Genomic DNA, 20,022 nt, shown 5'->3' on the forward strand with positions numbered 1-20,022 from the left:
GAGATTCTATCAGCCGGCTTCTGCCACAGACATAAGGAATAGAAACTTATTGGCAAGGCAGAGTTCCTTCTGGGTTGATATTTGCTTCTCAGGCTACAAAATGATCAACTGGCAAATCAGAAACTGATCCAGGAGTATTGTGTGATCCAGCTCTCTTATGTTGTTTGTATGTATTACTGTGGTATACTGTATGTATTATATCATTTTTAGCACATGGTTTCCTAATTTTGGAAGCCAGTTTTATTTGCTATTGGTTTGTTTTATGCCGTTCTTACTGCATTGTTGCTGATTGTGTAATCAGGGAGAAAGGTGGACTGTAAATGATGTAAGCAAATAATAATAATAATAATAATAATAATAATAATAATAATAGCAGCAGCCCTGTTGAGGAAACAGGTAGCCAACAGTACACACAAGTTTCCTCAAAGAGGCAATGAACAGTTCCTTAGGTCATTTTAGGTCAGGAAAATGGCATGGGGTGGGTGGGTTAAGCTTCCACTTCCCATAGGGTTGCCAGTTCCAGGTTGAGAAATTCCTGGGGAGAGCAAGGTTCAAGGAGGAACCTTAGCAGAACATAATGCTATAAAGCACCCTCCAAAGGAGCATTTTCCCCAAAGGAACTGACTTGTGTCATCTGGAAATCAGTTGTAATTCCAGGAGATCTCCACCTGTAGGCTGGCAACACTGACTACTCCTGTGCTACACAGCCCCAGTTCAAATTGGGCCCACATACACCTGGGAATTATGTTCCAGGAACAGAAGTTACAAAGTAGTGTGATCAAAGGGACTCAGGGCAGACATGAGGAAAATGTAATGAGGGCTTCAAATTACCTAGCTGCACCCCAATTTCAGAAAGGGCCATCTCCAGAATCAGGCTTGAAACAAGAGTCATAGAAAGAGACAGTCACGTGCAAACTTTGGTTCCTGCAGTAGATTCGTATCACTGTTATTTCACATGTTCCAGCACACAACCTCTGTTCACAGCAAAAGGGGTTCTTTAGCTAAGCGCTATAAGACTCTGTATCAATTGACACTCCCGTTTTAATTCTAAGATTGCCCCTAAGGTTTTTTCTACCCATTAAGCAATGTTGGCCATCCTGAAAAGTAAGAACTTGGGAGTCTCCATGACCACAATCTAATAGTATTTTCAGTGGGGAGGAATCCATTCCCTCCCGAGATTAGCCTCTGCTTCCTGCAAAGAACACACACACACACACACACACACACACACACACACACACACACACACACACTTGCACTCTCTTGAAAAAAACCAGGGCTTTTTTTCAGGGGGAATGCGGGGGAACGGAGTTCCGGAACCTCTTGAAAATGGTCACATGGCTGGTGGCCCTGCCCCCTGATCTCCAGACAGAGGGGAGTTGAGATTGCCCTCCGTGCAGAGGGCAATCTCAACTCCCCTCTGTCTGGAGATCAGGGGGCAGGGCCACCAGCCATGTGACCATTTTCTCCAAGGGCAACCCACTGAGTTCCACCACCTCTCTTCCCAGAAAAAAATCCCTGAAAAAAACTATAGATTCTGTAAGTCCTGTAGGGAACCAATGTATTAATGGGCCACCCCATCCCTTCATCCCTCTCTCTCTCTTCACAGGAGAAAAGGAGAGGGCCAGATAGGATCTCGCCCTGACCTGGATAGCCCAAGTGAGCCTGATCTTGTCAGATCTCAGAAACTAAGATGGGTCGGCCTTGGTTAGTAATTGACGGGAGACCTCCAACAAAGACCGGGGTTGCAGAGGCAGACAATGGAAAACCACCTCTGTTAGTCTCTTGCCATGAAAACCCCACCAGGGGTCGTCATAAGTCAGCTATGACTTGAGGGCACTCTCCTCCATCACCAGATAGGATTCTAGCCCCACACATTCCTCTCCAATTCCAAGAAAGGCAGACAGGAAGCATCTTGGTGTTAAAACAGAGTTTTGTATCCTGATTCATTCATTCTGCCCAAATGAAAATATTAAGTGGAGCCCTGATAGAGCCTCCTTAAAGGTCTCCAGCAATCTGTTCAACTCTATGATACTCTGGCATTTTATAGGACGCTTATTTGAGACTGCATTTTAGTCACGTAGTGTGTTACAACTTTTATTGTGACAGATTCTACAAGGATAGCTGCCCTAATCTGTTGCAGCCCAAAACAAAGTCTTGTGGTACCTTAAAAACAAACCATTCCATTGTGACATAAACCCATTTCATCAAATGCACAAATCCTTGGTATTTTATCTTCAGGCAGATATGAGAACAAAGAAAAGGAGGGCGGGACGGAATGGAGTTTCAAAGGCCCAGCAATCAAAGAGATAGGTGTGTGAGATTACTATGCCAACCACAAATGAAAATAAGACCCCCATTAATAGAATAAAAGCCAATCAGAGTGGAGGTGAACCACTCTCACTGGTGGTAAACAGGAAAAACAGGCTGGATAATGTCCACATAGATCCCTAGGAAAACTGTTGTCAGTAATGGGACAGCTAAACAGAAGACAAGTCTAAGCACCAAATCAATGGAAAAGTTTAGCCCTGCACACTCATTATTGTGAACGCATGCACAATACTTACTCCATGTAAATGTGATTCTCAATGTACACATGTACTGAATAATTCTTAGATTACATTCAAAGTATGCATGGCTGAATGCACCATTTAAACCCCACATGTATCCAGGTACTGATCCCTGGTTTTATTTTTAAAGTGAATGTGTATTGGTTCTTTCTTACAAACAGAAGCATATTATTACTACCAGGTCCATCTACCTGGAGAGAGCAAGAGCGGTTCATTTTGAACAGTAAATGTATGATGTTCAGTTCTTTTTTTCTAGCACAACACCTTTTTGCTTTGAAATGACGTGACCTGACCTAAGTTGTTGGCTAAGTTAATACACTGCTTCCTTTCCCTCCTGCCAGAACTGCTAATTCAGATCCCAGATATTGTTAACTATGTTTGCAGCTATTCCCTTAATAAATGCAGCTGCAGCAAAAGTAGATTCAGGCATTCTGTTAAAAAACATTTACTCTGTAATTGTGTGAGACTAGAATCTGAAACAGGCTGTGCCAGTAAATTGATTATAATAACAGATTCCTTTAAAAAACGAATCTACTTTAAAGCCAGCATGGTGTCATGGTTAGAGTGTCAGACCAGGATCTGAGAGACCCATATTCAACCCTCCACTCTGCCACAGACACTTGCCGTATGACTTGAGGCCAGACATACACTTTCAGCTTAACCTATCTCACAGGCCAGGTTGTGGTGAGGATAAAATTTATTTATTTGTTTATTATTTTAAAATGGAGGAAAGAAGAACAATGTAAGCGACTTTGGGGAGAAGGGTGGGGGTATAAAGGATGCAAATAAATAAATGCATGAAAAGGAAGCTATAGCCTGTTATAATCAATATACTAACAGGGCCTGCTTCAGATGCTAGTTCAAAACAAACCATAGCAGAGTAAATGAGCACAGAATGTGGAAAAGAAACACTGCTTGAGAACTGAGCTAAAAGGACATGAGAGGGTCTTCCTCCCTCAAATATGTTGTAGCCCCATCCCCTCCTTGGCCCACACCTCTGCTAGCCAACTTCAGGTCAAGACTCCTTGACCCAGTAGATGGTGGGAGGGGATGCCCACTGCCTTCCATGTTGCTGGTGGCTGGGCACTGGTGGCTGTGGTATAACAGCTCCCTGGTCAGTCCGCTGCCCCAAGCAGTCGCTTTGGTGGTTTGGCTAGAGAACCAGCCCTGCCCTCTTTTCAGGCATGAAATGATGGAACATAGGTTGAATGTCGCTGGGAAAGATGGGTTGTAGTGGGAGCTTGCTTGCTTGTCATTAGTGGCCTTCTCATTTATCCTGAGGTTCCCCAAACATCCTTTGAAAACAATTAGCTTAATGCCGGAGAGTTACTTGCCCAAAGAGCCCCTACTGTGGCAAAGAGCAGTATCTTATTGATCTTTCTTTGTGGTCAAGGGCGCATTCTCCTTTCTTCAAAGGATCTGGTTTAGAGTACTCACTGCCTTGTGTTGCAAGGGACATGTTCGAGTGCCTCACTGGAGAGTCATCGTATGCCTCCTCATCCAGGTTCCTTCTATCACTGATATCATAGTCCTCCTTATGAGAATAGAAGAGAGAGAGAGAGAGGAAGAAAAAGAACATTTTAACACCCCAACCGAGGCAGACATTAAGAGCAAATGTGTTCCAGAATGCAAAGTTATGCATTGGCTTAATAAGAGTAACCTGTCATACTTGGCACAAAGTTCAAGGCGCTAGTCCTCATTTTAAAAAATCTGTTCCCAACGTTCATGCAAACGTACAATGATTTGATTTTGGCCCACCTGGCTCTGAGCTGCCATTCCCTTTTGGCTTCTTTCCCTCTCCAGAGTGCTTGCTCCTTTCCCAAATGCTCAGTCTGAAGGCAACATGCCCTGGGGAGCTAGATCTGCTGGAAATCCAAAAAGAAGACATGCAAGTTAGGGAAGTGAGAGCGTAACAGGGAGATTCCATGCTGGGGTCCCCCACCACCACCCCGCCACAAAGGGTATGCAGAGCCATCTTGGGAAGGCTCTTGTGAAATCCTTGGGGAGGGGAAAGAGAAGCCACCTGCATAAGAGATCCTTGTGGCCCCTGTGGCAATCATCACAGGCCCGCCCTGCTTTTTTCTTAGGGTGGACTGGCCCTTTATCTTCCTGAGAAAGTTCCTGATGGACCATTGGAAGTCAGAAGCAAGCTTTGTCAAGTGTTCTTTTGGTGCTGGCAGTGCCACAGGGACTGCTCATCTGGAATGAGCAATCCCTGTGGTCAGGGCTTTTTTTCTGGGGAAAGAGGTGGTGGAACTCAATGGATTGCCCTAGGAGAAAATGGTCACATGGGCTGGTGGCCCCGCCCCCTGATCTCCAGACCGAGGGGAGTTGAGATTGCCCTCCGCGCCGCTTGGCGTGGAGGGCAATCTCAACTCCCCTCTGTCTGGAGATCAGGGGGTGGGGCCACCAGCCCATGTGACCATTTTCAAGAGGTTCCGGAACTCCATTCCACCGCGTCCCAGCTGAAAAAAAGCCCTGCCTGTGGTACTATCCCAGCACCATTGGCTCAGCATTCTCCAGAACTGCTTTAACATCGCATTCCACTCCCATCTCCTGTCATGCAGAGAACCTGACAAACAGCAACACATCTCAATCCCCTTTTTTGCTCTCTGTACATAAACATAGATATTCTCATCTCAAGCTTGCATCCAAATTGCAGGTGTTAAAAAATTCCATATTTCAGGTGTTCTTTTTCTTTCCAGGGGAGGATGAGCTGCAGGAAGCCCCAATAATAACATCACGTTTTCTGGGGAATAGAGTTTGGTCTAGATGCCTAATTCCTGATGTGTAGACACTTGTTGCCATGACCTGGAAGGCCCAGGCTAATCCAATCTCACTAGATCTCAGAAGCTAAGCAGAGTTGGCCCTGATTATTACTGGAATGGTAGACCACCAAAAAAGTCCAGGGTTGCTACACAGAGGCAGGCAATGGCAAACCACCTCTGAATGTTTCTTGCGCTGGAAACCCTATGAGGTTGCCATAAATTGGCTGCACCTTCACGGCACTTTCCACCATGACCAGGCACTAGTTCTGATTACTCCGTGATGAGGGACATAACATCCACATATGATCAGAGGTACTCTTGCTTATTTTGGCTTAACATTTTCAGTATCTTGAGTCTGCGTGGTTTTGCTTTCATTAAAAGAATCTCATTCTTAAAGGAGAAGGTATAGTTAAGAAATAGCTATGATATTTTTTTTAAAATTAAGATTTCTCTGCATGAGTGTTCACATTCAACATTATTCTTGCATTGCAGATTTTGGAAGTTTTTGCTGAACTTGGATGAAAAACAAGTAGTCCTTGCACTGTAATTGTAACAAAATGACCAAAAAAACCCCCTTGTATTATATAATATATATATATAGCTGTGACAAAGTTTAAGGTCATTTTTCCCTTGTGTGTCTGAGGCCCAAAACGGACTTGGTCTCTGTTGAATCACTTTGCCTTGACTTCCAAAAGAATGAATATATTTAAAAGCCTTGGGCTGAATTAGCTATGACCTGCTGGTGTACTAAACACCCTCGCAATGCTCTTAGCTTTTCCTCTTAGCAAATGTTCTCCAACCCCAATGATCAGTTTGGGAGACTTTTTCTACACCTTTTCCAGCTCTATGATATCCTATGAGGCAACCAGAACAGGGCTCAATATTCCAGATTTGGTTGTAGATATATACAAAAGCATTGCAGTAATGGTAGCTTTGTTTTCAGTGCCTTTCCCAGTAATTCCTAGTATGGAATTTCTCTCTCTCTCTCTTTTTTTTTTTAACCATCACTGAGTGCTGAGTTGGAATGCAGCTTTGTAGAAACAGCTCCATGCAGCAATTTTCCCAACTGGTTCTGACAAAACTTGCCCACGCGAGCTGATCCTGTTCCTTGTAGCTTGTGATCACTCGTTAGACTAATCACCAGAATTATGTGCTTATTGACTTCCACGTGCTTTCATTGTCATGTCTGGCTGGCTACGCATGCTGTATGGTACATGTGTGGATTTGGCCTTAGAAACAGGCTAGGCAATGTACACTTTACACATATGCACATTTCCTTTTGTTTGCATCAACTATTGGATGCATAGAATGCACGTTGTGTGTTCCACATGCAAAATTTTGAAGGAAGTATCTTTGGAAGTGACCCTACCCAGCAACGACCAGAAAGCCCTGGGGGAAAGGGGGGCCGGTCACCCATCTCACTTCAGGTTGTGTAGCATAGTGATAATGATTCTTCACACAGAAAACAAACAGTAACCGCTCTGCAGCACTAGGGGGCACTGCTCAGCAGGAGCTGCTGAGTCCGGGCTGTCAGCATCTAGCACATGAGCGGAATTACTGAAATTCTTAGTCATGCATTAGGAGAAGATGCTAGTGACACTTTTTGAGCTTGCTTCTCTAAGTGGTTATCATCCCACCAGGATAAAAGATGAACCAACCCTGGTAGGCTCAGCTAAATTGCTAAACCTTGTTCATGCTCTGGTCTCTTCCTCCTTGATGGTTTTCCTTCCCTCCAGACATCTCACCCCACAGTCTAAAACACCAAATTTATCTTCTCTGATTGCATCGCTCTGTTGTTACTTGTTTAATTGACTCAGTTTTATTGGTGTGATTTTTTTAACTTCTTTTCATTGTTGGTTTGCTTTAGCACGAACAGCCTCAAGCACATCTGGAGAGGTGGCATATATATTTTCTTTAAAAATAAAAACGTTTTCTGTGTCAAGTGAAGTTTCTAGTCTTCAAGTTTAATCTTGTCCATCTTGGCCTGGACTGATGTGTGTATTTTTGTAACTGATTCTTGACAGTCCAGGGAATATCTTTTTCTCTCATCCATTGGCATTAGGATTATTTGCCATTGGCTCCCCCCGCCCCATTTGCACTGCTTTATTGAAAATGAGGGGGGGGGAGTTCTCCATTTCTCTACCCATCCTGTCATCTCTCTTCTTGTATTTTTCTTTCTGTGTCACAGAAGCTCATTCCTCTACCTGCCTTTTGTCTTTTTCTCCCACTCATGCCTAAGAATGTAGGCTATACAGGGGGCTGCCTAGGGCATCCCAATTCAGAATATTGTGCAAAACTTTCAAGGAGGTGCACAATTAGCACCTTCTTAGAACCCTGGGACCACAGCGTGGGGTAAGAGAGAAGAGTGTCCCAGAGGCAGGCTTGGATTGGGATGTCAAAACAACCCCGTCCCTGGGGCAAGCTGGACTTACTGGTTTAAGCAATACCACAAGGGCCATTTGGCTCAGCTTTCTTCTGGCAGCGTCCTAGGGCAGTGGCACACCAGGCTCATCCCTGGCAAGTTCAAGGACCAGACTGCCCAGGCCTTTTAAAGGAGGAAAATGTGGAACTGCACCGTGGTACGTAATCACAACAATTCATGTATTTATTTATTTAGATTTTTATGCCACCTCTCCCACAAATGAGACCCAAAGAGGTTTACAATAATTAAAAAAGCAATAAATATTGTATGTTAAAACTAAAAGCATCACACTGTAATTAGAAGGTCCCAGAAATACAGCCAGTACTAAAAACAGTGACCAGGTGGCAAAGATGTCATATTAGTCATGGCTGGCTAAAGGCCCGCTGAAATAGTTCTGACTTGCAGGCCCTGCAGAATGTAGATAGGTCCCACAGGGCACACACATTATCGGACAGAGCATTCCACCAAGATGGGGCCACCACAAAAAACTCCCGACCTGATGGAAGAAAGATGCGCCTGTGGCATCTCTGGGGTGTCTCTTCTGCAGGAAAAAGAGAGAGGGGTACCCTTGATTGGGTTTTGGAGATCTAGAGGAGGCTGGAGCACTCACTTTACTTTCCGCATGGTCACCAGCTGCTTTTTACACCAGCTAACAGGATGTGACTTTTGCAGGACTTCAGTTTGGAGACTGTACAAACATACTTTTAGGAATGCACCTTTTCCCACCCCTTGGAGGGAAAAAAAAACTTTGTGGGTCTAGTTATTCATTAAATGAGCCACACACACCCCATGGACAATTTCTCCAAACGTGCCTATCCTCCATGCACCATTCATGCACAGAAACGGGGAAAGGAACTGTGAGGGTCGAGCCCTGGGGTGGTTCCTCTTGCTGCAGACAACACAGGGCAGGGGAAGAGCAAAGTTAATGATCACTCAGGGCAGTCATCATGAGGCTTGGGCCAGCCTTGCCCTTCACAAGTCACCTCCCTTCCTCTGTCAGTTTCTTTCTCAAGATCCAGTTCTGCAAAGCATCCAGTTCCCCTGCATTTCTGCCCCCACTTGATGCCTTCGTTGCCTATCCTTTGGCAGTTCCGAATCCCTTTCAATCCCTACTTCTTTTACTTTTTTGTCTAGTGGAGGCTGAAAGTGCCCTGAGCAGAGATCATGTTGCATTTTTATGCTACTGAGTATTGCAATGTGGTTTTTAAGCTTTATAGGTCTCCCAAAACTTGCCATGAACTCCAAATCTTTGGTCTGCCATGAATTTGCTAAGTGACTTTAGGTAAACCCCTCTCTCATATACTATATGGGGAGAATAATACTGGCCTACCTTATAGGGCTGACGTAAGGATGACAGAGAAAGCCAGTGTGGAGAAGTGCAAGACTGAGACAGGGGAGAGCTGGGTTCAAGATCACTGAGTGATCTTGGACCACACACTCTCCTTCAGCCTAACCTCACAGGGTCATTGTAGGGATAATATGGGAGGAGAAGGACATAGGCCATCCTGCCTTCCTTACAAGGAGAAACGTGTATTGTATAAAGGCTAGATACTTACCTTGTGGACATTGCCTCCCCCAGTAGTTTCAACCACAGATTAAATATAAAATGATATGCAAAAGGTGGAACAACACCAGATTTTAGCACACATAGACCAGTAGTACTACCCAGGTTCTGCCTTAACCCTGTGGGTTCAAGCCCCCAAACAGAAGTTTAGACTTAAACACACATGCCCCATCTGCCCCCCCAACCCACTCTTCAATCCATTCTCATTGGTTTACCCTCTCCCTTCTGTGCCTCTAGGACGAAGAGAGGGTCTCATTTCAAAAACAGGGCTCACCAGCTCCTAGATGTAGAACCTGGTTTCAGAGCCATCAGTCAATAAACAGAGTCCCACCCAGCTTTCCAAATTCCATGTCAATGGCAGAACTGCAGCAACATCTGATCCCTAAGCAAAAAGACTTCCAGTTTAGAGGACCATCATGTCTTCCAAGGGAACCCAATCCCCAATACTTCTCCTTGGATAAAATAAGATCTGTAGGGAGCACCTTCACGTGCCCCCCCTCCCAAAAAAGCAGACAGATAGAAGCAAATCAACATGCACGTTTTTGCACACTGTGTTTCATTCTGCAATTTGGCATTTTAATTCATCCTAATTTGCCTTTTTTAAAGGAAGATGAAGAAGAGGAACTCCATATTGGATCTGTGTGGTGCCACACCATAGATAAACCTTTTATCTTTCTTTGCTGCGTGCAAGCTGGGCCGGGCCCCTAAAGCATAAGCTGCTGCTGCTGCTGCTGCTGCTGCTGCCGCAAGAAACAGTGCATTTCCCAGGGAGGTGATGGAGTCCTACTGTGCAAGGACAAGACCTAGTAGACATTTACGGAGGATGCTTTATTCAAACAGGAATGCCTGTCTAAAAGTTTCAGGTAGGTAGCCATGTTAGTCTGCAATAGAACAGAAGGATTTGAGTCCAGTGGCACCTTGCAGACAAACAAGAATGTCAGGGTATGAGCTTTTGAGAGCCAAAGCTTCCTTCTTCAGATGCAGAGAGGAGTGGAGATCCCTGAGACTGGGATATAAAGGCTCAGGGACCTCCACTCCTCCCAGCGTTTGAAGAAGGGAGCTTTGAGTCTCAGTAACTTATACCCTGAAAATCTTGTTCATCTATAAAGTGCCACTGGATTCCCATTCTGTCATTTGAATAAAAGGCATTGCACTGGATGATCTGTTTGGGGTCACTCAACTCTACAAGTCAAGCATTTCACCTGCCCTTCCCATCTAGGACATACAAGATGTTGGTCTAACTACTAGAACAGGGAGCAAGCCTAAACAGATCTACTCAGAAGTAAGTTTCATGTTACTCAATGGCACTTACTCCCAGGAAAGTGTAGGTTGATGATCAGATTCACACATGCACACTGTTATGCTTCTAAACACACCAAAGGAAGATCATTGCAAGACATTTCATCCCAATGGATGTTTGATAGGCTCATCTTTTTTCATGTGCAGCAAGAACAAAGGCTAGGTCCTTACATCCACAGCTTTCAGAGCTGCTGTAGCATAGTGGTTAGGGGGCTGGGCTGTGAATCATCAGTCTGCTGGTTTGAAGCCCCCCACTGTCATAAGCTCAAAAATGGCCTTGGGTCAGCCACTCCTCTCAGCCCCAGCTCCCCAGCTGTATTGCAGGGGTAATAATAACACTGACCTTGTTCACTGCTCTGAGTGGGCACTAATCTGTCTAGAAGAGTGGCACATAGGCACACCGTTATTATAGCCGTCCCCAAACATAAGCCTTCTTACCCTTGCAGATGAATGCATGAAGCTGTCTTATACTGAACCAGACCCTTGGGCCATCAAGGACAGTATTGTCTACTCAGACTGGTAGCAGCTCTCCATGCTCCAGGTGGACATCTTTCACATTACCTGTTACCTGATCCTTTTAGCCTGGTACCTTCTGCATGCAAAGCCACAGTCCCGGTCCTGTTCTTTTGCATTTGCTTGCAAACTTGACTAGTAAAGGCTAGAAATCATCATGATGCCTGCTATATATAATAGTTGACCACCTGCAGATACCTCCAAGACAATTCTTTTTTTTAAAGGGTACATGATGAAAAATAAAGGTCAGCTTAAATCATAATTTTCCTAGCACATATACTAGTCAACAGATTAATCAATACTATGTATAATTTGCAGGAGGAATACAGGGCTGTTCTGTTTGTTTCGAAAAGTGTATTGTAGGGCTGGGAAAAAAGCAGTTAAAACAATTGAGAGGTTGGAGCACCTTCAGTACAAAGGAAACCCTATGCTGTCTAAAGTCAGCTCAGGTCGACAGAGGTCTGGAGAGAGCAAAAAAATTCTAGCTTCATCAAAAGACCTAAAGGATACCCTAATGAAAGTGGTTAGAAGTATATTCAGGGCCAACGAAAAGGAACCAGCTTGTGGGATGCATCTGTGCAAAGCAGGTTCCTTGCAGGAGGGAGTCCAGGTCTCCCCTGGGAAATTCTACATCTGCTGAAAGAGAGAGAAGCTGGGATGGATCATGACTCAGAGGTCAAAGGGAGCACCGAAGAACTGGTGAGGAAAAGTTCAAACCTCTTCGAAATGTTCTTTGGGCAGTGAAGTCCTCCAACAAAATGGCCGTTTGAAGGTTTTGTTGATACGAATCTCAGCGGGGTGAGGGGGCTACTAACTAGGGTTCCTCAGCAAGTTCCACCTTCCAAAAGACAATGTTGCTTCCTCCTCTCAGATCCCCTCCCTCATCATTCAATGTCTCCATCCACCTCTATGGCCTCCTTCATTAGGCCCCTTGAAAAAACCAGGTGTTAACAAGTTCACTTACCTGTAAGCTTGTAGGGAGTTCTCAAGGAGAAGAAGGTGCAGAAGGCTGGAGCCAGGTGGCTTTCTGCTGCTCCGTGGAATCCGTGCAACCTCCGTGGTTCCGTCTAGCTTGCAATAGATATTAGTGACAGAGAGAGCCATCCAGAGGAACCTCAAAGTCCTGACTCATGGCTGCTGCTCTAATCTCCTCATGCCACCTGGTACTGGAGGTACCTCTGGCACGTCTAGATTCTACCTTTTTTCCAGGGACTAATAAACAACATTATCTGAGCTTGCCATGTGGTGCAGCCTCTCCCGCTAAATTTCTGCCCTCCCATCTTGCCAGTACCAGCCTCACCATCCTTAGAAGCATCTTTCAAGTAATCCCCTTCAAGGCCCCCTCTCCTCCCACCAAGTTTTTCAGTTCTCCAGCTTCACCTCTTGGAGATAAACTTGTTTACAGATTTCAAGGGGATTCCCTCTGCTGCGAGGGGGGAGGAATGGATGGAGGAAGAAGGGGAAACCCTCACAAAATGTAGTGGCTACGTTTTTTAAAAAAGTTTCTCATGAGGATTCCCCTGTTGGCCAATACCGTGTGAAGGTTCTCAAGGCCCAATGAAAAGCACATTTCACAGCTGCCAAATGAAGTGACTTTGCTAGCAGGACAGATGAGGCCAGAGCAGGAACTGTATCTCTCTGGACCTTATTAAGTTTGGATGAGTTCTCACAGGCACATTTTACCTGACTGCCTTTGAAATCATTCTAGTGAAGTACCGTCTCTGTTTCTACGGGTTTTATGTACAGCAATACCCATGAAATCTCACATTTCTGCCAGTGCTTGCTTCCAATTTAGAAGCATGTAGTTAAGGCCTGGCTTAGAGGTGAGTGGGGGCAACGGAATATATAAAAACAAGCCATTAAAGCACAAGCCACTGGACAGAAGCAGTGTAAAAACTTTCCATAAAGCAGAAGCAGACCAATAAAAAACTGACAAGATAAAACCCCTCATCAAAAACATGGGTTAAAAGATCCATATTTAACTGGATTGCATAAAGGGCAACAAACTTAGCTGAAGTGACTGTCATGACTCCCCTCTGACCAGCATTCTAACCAGACCAGTGACTCAGACTGGGAGGGCTCAGAGGAAGGGCCTGAAGAGCCAAGACCCTCCATGACCATCAGGGTCAAGGAGGGCCTAATGCTGCAGAGGTAGCTGCTGGCCAAGAGGCTGCCCTGACAGACCCTCCCTGCAAGTGAGCTCCTGCCACTGGCCCCTGAGATAACCTCTAGGCCTCCACCAGGCAGGATATGAACCTGGGCTCATAGCAGGGTTGCCATGTCCAGGCTGGGAAATTCCTGGAGATTTGGGGGGTGAAGCCTGGGGAGGGCAGAGTTTGAGGAAGGGAGGGGCCTCAGAGGGGTATAATGCCATAGAGTTCACCCTTCAGAGCAGCCACTTTCTCCAGGGGAACTGGTCTCTGTTGCCTGGAGATCAGTTGTAATTCTGGGAGATCTCCAACTACTACCTGGAGGCTGGCAACCCTAGCCCATAGCCCCCTCTGGACCCTCTTCCACTGGGCAGGAATGGTGGTAGTGTAGGACCCAGGCTGAGGTGGCCCAGAGATGGCGAAGTACCAGGCTGGCTGAGTGCCACCTCCCTGTAGATCCAGAGCAGAACACTGAAAGTGATCATTCTTCACAGGATCCTGGCCAGTCCCAGCAGGGCCTCAAGAGCCTCAACACCTGCCAGCGGTTGTCACTGAGTCGGATCACCACTCAGCCTGTTTAGGCTGAGGCATGAGACGGCTATAATGGCTGGATCAACCTGTCCACTAGGCACAAGCCCTGTGCACTGAGCTTCCACTGTAGACCTGCTGCTGTTCTGCATTCCTGAGCCTCATTGCTCAAGCTGGTGGCCCTACTCCAAATAAGTCCACAGCAGGCCAGCCTATAGAGCTCCAGACAGTGATAAAGGCCCTCATTAATTCTTCTATGGCCAGCCGAAACACATTGGCTTTTGCCAGATGTTATAGTTAAGCCAGGTAGGAGAAACTTGCCTTCCCAGGAGTTTTCATACCTGCATGCTGATGTCAAGATGCATTGCATGAATGTGGCTGAACATACCAAGCAGTGCTTGAATAACTCCATTGTCAGTCTCTGGGTATGCGCACACACATCCCTGCATCATCTGTGTGTGTATGGACAGGCACAACTATATTACATATATATGAAATTAGATATGGAAAAGACAAACATTTGTATCTTTGACTTCTGTTCCTCTTTGACTCTGGGGAGAAGTAACAACTTGGAAAGACATTCCAAAAGCAAGGGTATGCCAGATGTGTCTTGGAGGGAGGCCTGAAGCTACAGGGTAACAGAGATAATGCAAGAAGAAATTACCTCCATTTGTCAGCACCCATAAAGTGCTGTTTACGAGGGAAGGCGAGTACTTCACCCACAAAATTGTACTGCATTCTGGCATTCTCAATGGTTTCCAGAAGCCTCCAGTCACAGTGTATATTTAGGCCAAAGCCCTGGAAGACGCAAGTTTAGGATTTACTTGGTGCAGTTGAGGCGACACCATCAGACTTCTACAAGAAAGAGGCAAATGTTTCTGCATCTCCTTACCTTGCATGCATAAACATTCCACAAACTTTGCCACCAACATCCAAAAGAGAAGCGGTAGATGGCTCTCTGGGCTCTCCATTGCCAAGGCTGCAGGGTCTTCTTGCAACCTTTTATCTTTAGGTGAATGTTTCTCCTATCACAGACGTGCACACAGGAAATATATAGGAGATAAATAATATTCCACTTCAAAGACATTGTAAGTTCTGATATTGTAATATGGGCATACTTAAAATTAGGTGTGCAATTCATAGCCAAATGGGAAGGTTTTTTAAAAAGTAGGTAGATTTCTACTTATTTTTTTAAAATTCCCACTCTCTCCATTTAAAAAACTCACAAGGAGGCTCACAATAGCAAAATAATAAATCAACAAAACCATGCTATTTCGATACAAAGAGAACAGCATAAAACACTATACATTAGGCAACCCTCAACATAAAACTGCAATATGTACACCTGCGAAGCAAGTCCAGGGTTTAATTTGATGAATGAAAGGTGAGAAGGTTAAAAACTAACAGGATTACCCATTTCTACTCCCAGAAGAGTTATAGTGGCTGTGAATAGACAATGGAGAGGGAAATGACATTCTATACCTTCTCAGAGACAGGGAGACAGTCTGGAAGAGCAAAGGAAACATGATATGGGAGTCTCGGGTGTAGTTCTCAAGAAAGAAAAAACACACGTCAATGCTGGTACTCAAGTCTCCTTGGAAGGTCTGGAGGTAAACCAGGATCAAGCCTCGTTTCTGCCCAGAGTGCTGAAAAGAATGCAGCATCTACCTGTCCAGATGTTGAGAAGGGAGGAAGATTGTTCTTGGTCAGAGGCACTCCAGAAACACAAGCATACCCACAGAAAGAACATCCAGGTAAAGACCCATTTCAAACCATTTCTTCTTCAAGTACTGTTGACCTTACCAAGTGCCCATGCTTCCCTACTAACACAGAATTGGTGTGGGGGCAGGAAAATGCAACACAAGATTGTGACTGATCAAAAATTCAAAATAGGGTTAAACAATCTAGATTTTTTTTAAAAAATCCAAATTATTTCAAATACATACCATGTTGAGTAGAGGAATCTCCAATGCTCTCATTTAATTTGTAATTTTCTGATGTTGGCAACTGATAGACCTCAACGTACAAACAGCTGGGACTGGCAATAGAGCTCTCAATATTTCAGAGAGGTAGCTGCATAAAGCTGGGGACAGGTTCATGGCTGTTGGTTATGAGGAAATGGCTCCTTTTCCATTGATTTTTTTCCAAAGCCCCAGCTGGAAACAGAACCATTTAGCAAGGAAGGCAGGCTGTGGTTTTGAGACTGGTGACAGTAAAAGACAAAGAGGCAAAGTTTAAACTGGCCAAATGGTCTTTCTCATTTCATGGCCACCAAGGGGTGGACTGTTACCTAACACAAGTAAAGGATTAAATAAAAACCTCCAAGATAATGATTAGGCAGGCAGGGCCCACCCTTTAAAATAATTCAGTTGGCCAGAATTCTACCCCTGGACTTGAGGAAACAATGAACAGCAGAGACATGGTTCAAGGGGGAAATGAGGGCCAAATCAAACACCACAGAATCAGGATTTTGTTGTTGTTGTTCCTTCAAAGAGGCCATTAATTTGGTCTGGGAAGTCATGCAGACTGGAGGGTTCAATCCTTTCCTTCACTGATCTAGATCATTCACTCTCTGTCCCCCTCCCTGCCTCATCTAAGCTTCCATTAACTTGGTGGTCTTTTTCTCCTCGTGGTACTAAGAGCAGGGGAGAGATTTTGATTGGAGGAAACAGCACAGAAGGAAAAGACACTCAGCCTCCTTCCTCCAGCACCACTTCCCTGATCAAATTAACAGCCCCGTGGAGCAGCTTTGCATATTTTAATTTTTTTTAAAAGCGACTCCTGTTGATGTATTTCCCACATTATATATCTAGTTCCATCCTAAGAATGGGACAAAATAACACATGAGGGCTAGAGGCAGGAACGGCCGTGCACTCCCAGCAAAGAAATAACAACTTAATAGATTGTTATTATGGTTGCCAACTGCCTGAAGAAGAAAAAAAGTTCTTTACCTTTAATAGAGATTTATTGGGCTGTTATTTACCAGGTGATGTTAATTCATTCTGTGCCATGAAAAGTTTCCACTGCCCGTTTCCACAGAAAGACAGGACATTTTTCTCCAGGCCTGTTGGCAACCCAACAACAGTGAACTTCTGCCCATTGTGGCTTCTCCTGCTCACTGCTGTAACATTTTGAACAACTTGGCAACCCTTGGGGTGCAGAAAGGGCCATGAAAGAGGAATGTGCATATATATTAAAACTAAGCAGCCAAATCTTTGGCAGACGGCTTTTTGGTCAACTGAAAAATGCTGCTTTCAAATCTACAACAGTCTTTCTAAGAGAGGCTGTCATTGGATGCTTTTCAAATTAACTGAGGCCTAATTCAGCCAATGAAATTTTGCCTCAGCTATTTGAAAAAAAATAGAACACACTGAGGAGGCTTGGGTGACCAGTTGATGCAAATAGGCGTTTTTTGGTGGGTGGCGCCAATTGCCTCCCATAGCTGACATGATTAGCCCTATCTCTGAGGAATACCCTCCTTCAATGGCTGCTTTATCTCCCAGTAGCCAGGCAGGCTTAGCTCAGAAATTCTGTGAAAGTGATATAGTAACATTAACCCATGCAGTGCTGCCAGGGTTAATTTGTCCAAAGAGTTACAGTAGCAGTTAGAGCATTGGACTAGGATCTGGAATGATCTGGACTTTGAAATCCCACTCTGCCACGGCAGCTCGCTGAGATGACTTTGGGCCTGTCACTCTCTCTCAGTCTAACCTACTGCACAGGGTTGTTGTGAGGACAGACAAGGAAGGAGGGGAGAATGCATGGTTGCCCAATGCCTGGAGAAAAAATGCCCTGTCCCTGGCAACCTTTGAAGAATGATGTTATAAGTCATTTTGAGTCCCTATCAGGGAGAAAAGCGGGGTTTAAAATAAATAAGTAAATCTGATGCTTTGTAAGTATAAGAGTTTATGGTTATTGCTCAGTAACTGTAAGGAATGCACTTTAGGTGCACTCAGAGGACCTCTGTTTTTGTTACCTGACTGGCCTTGGCAGCCCCAGGGTCTGACTGAGGAGAAGGCAGCTCCATGTTTTCATCTCCGCTCTGCCATGGAAGCTGCCTTCTCCTCAGTCAGACCCTGGGGCTGCCAAGGCCAGTCATGTGACCCCTGACTGGCACCTGGAACCTTCTGCATGAAAAGCAGGTGCTCTGCCCCTGAGCTGTGGCCCTTCCTCAGGATTTGGACGTGGCGGTCCCAGGTCCAAGTCCAACACTAACTACAACATTGAACTGGCTGTCATGATAAGGAAAGCTTAGAGTCCAAGTCCCCACACTCACACCAGGAAGAGCTGCTGGGGTTTGGCTCCCACAGACTTGATTCCTGCAGCCCCCAGCAGACACTGAGCACTGACTCCATTCCTGTCCCCAGTGATTTTAAACCACATCTTCCAGGGAATCTTCTGAAAGAGCATCAGAGCTTTGTCAGGGAGAACACCAGTGACAGACTCCCAGCTTCCCTGCCCACCATGACTGTTTCCCACCTGCCATAGACAGCTACTGAAGAGTGTTGAGTGCAGCCTGAGGCACACTGTCATGTCCCATCATACAGTAGCTATGTGAACTCCTTGTGTAGTCTAAACGGTGTCCCAAAATCTTCTGCAAAGCCCATGTTTTCAGATGCAATCATGCCAGGGCTCTTTAAGCAGAAAATGTGGAATGTGCTCCCTCAAGACAGAAATGTTAAGAAACACTTATCAATTGACCGATTACTTCATTTATGCCCCATCTCTCTCCCCAATGGAGACTCAAAGTTGGCTACATGGTTCTCCTCTCCTCCATTTCATCTTCATAATAACCTTGTGAGATAGGTTAGGGCGAGAGTGTGTGACTGGCCCAAAGTCACTCAGCAGGCTTTGTTGACAGAGTGGGGATTCAAACCTAGATGTCCCAGATCCTAATCTGACCTTCTAACCACTACACAACACTAACCCTCTACAATACATTGGTTAGTTCTGGTTGTCCTACTGATCCAATGACATCCATAAACATCCTAGCTGGAAAATATGGCTCCTTAGGTGGAAATGACTGGCAAAACTGTGGGTATTCTGTGCTAAAAATGCTTACAACCAGAATTAAACACATAAAGCAAACTTGCTTTCTTTTTTCCTCTTTTAATAATCTTCATTCCATTTCAATAATCATTCATTCATTTCATTCATCATTCATTCATCATTCATTTCAATAATCTTCATTCTGTTCTGTTACAATAACTGTAAGCACATGGAGAAGATGTTAAAATAGCCACCCAGGGTAGATTCTGAGAGTGCAGGACATGAATCTTTTAAGTAAGTAATGCCTCCCCACACTGCTACAGGCGCCAGGCAATAGGCTTGTAAGCAGGTACTGGATGGCTCCTGCATCATCAGAGCCTCATCTTGTGAGAGAAATGAATGCAGAGTTAGAACCTGGGAGTCCTGTATTCAAGTCTCACCACAGTCCTGGATTCTCTGTGGCTAAGCCTCTCTCCCTTACACTCAGCTTCCTGATCTGTAAACGTGGAACATTAAGGCTTTTTGCAAAGGTGAATGAATTAAGGCTTGTAAAGGAAACTCCAAATCTTTTAATCACTCCTAAGAGTGCACAAGAATGTATGCTGGAATGTATTAGCAACAAGGTGATCAAAATTTGGTAAGAAGTATTTGGTAGGATCTCCTCTTCGCCCATACTGTGAATTGCTCATTCTTCAGGTTGCAGAAATAAATGGCAATGACAATGAATCCATATGGTCCAGGCAGTAGAAAAGATCCCCTCTTCCCACTTTCCCCCAGCCCTAGCCTCAGTGAATGGCCTTTGTCAAGAGGCCACTTTCAACTTTAATCAGTGGTGGGCTAGTGTGGCGTAGTGGTTAGAGTGTCAGACTAGGATCTGGGGAGACCCAGGTTCAGATTCCTACCTTCTAGGGGGCCTTGGGCCAGCCACTTTCTCTCAGTTTAACCTACCCTACAGGGTTGTTGTGGGGATCAGATGTAGAAGGAAACACCCATGTATGCTGCTCCCCGGAGGAAGGGTGGTATAAAACGTGAGCGTTAGATAGACGGAGTTGGTCCTATCACAATGCAAGCTCAGGATTTTGGGGTGGGGAGAGGGAGTCAAAGAGATGGTACAAAGATACAGTACTGAAACAAATCTATTAATTTCAGTGACACTTGAGCTGCGGATCTCGCTGAATTTTGTTCCATGTTTATTCTTGGGAAGAAGCGTTACCTGAGT

At 45.0% G+C, this 20,022-nt stretch overlaps 1 protein-coding gene across 2 annotated transcripts in view; it reads right to left on the reverse strand.

Moving 5' to 3' along the window:
* SLC4A1 (solute carrier family 4 member 1 (Diego blood group)) overlaps nt 1–12,300 on the reverse strand; it is a 57,197-nt gene extending 44,897 nt beyond the window's left edge. The window contains exons 1-3 of one of the 2 annotated variants that reach the window (XM_054992298.1): nt 12,101–12,300; nt 4,329–4,432; nt 4,008–4,104 (exon numbers count right to left, since the gene is read on the reverse strand). In XM_054992298.1, coding sequence (XP_054848273.1) covers nt 4,008–4,104; nt 4,329–4,346 — 115 coding nt within the window. In that variant the 5' untranslated portion in view covers nt 4,347–4,432; nt 12,101–12,300. Of the gene's footprint in view, nt 1–4,007; nt 4,105–4,328; nt 4,436–12,100 lie in introns of both variants that reach the window. The other variant, XM_054992297.1, reaches the window with a different exon arrangement.
* Between the last annotated feature and the right edge of the window lie 7,722 nt (nt 12,301–20,022).

This window comes from Eublepharis macularius, chromosome 12 (genome assembly GCF_028583425.1).
Source record: "Eublepharis macularius isolate TG4126 chromosome 12, MPM_Emac_v1.0, whole genome shotgun sequence".
Taxonomy (NCBI): Eukaryota; Metazoa; Chordata; class Lepidosauria; order Squamata; family Eublepharidae; genus Eublepharis; species Eublepharis macularius.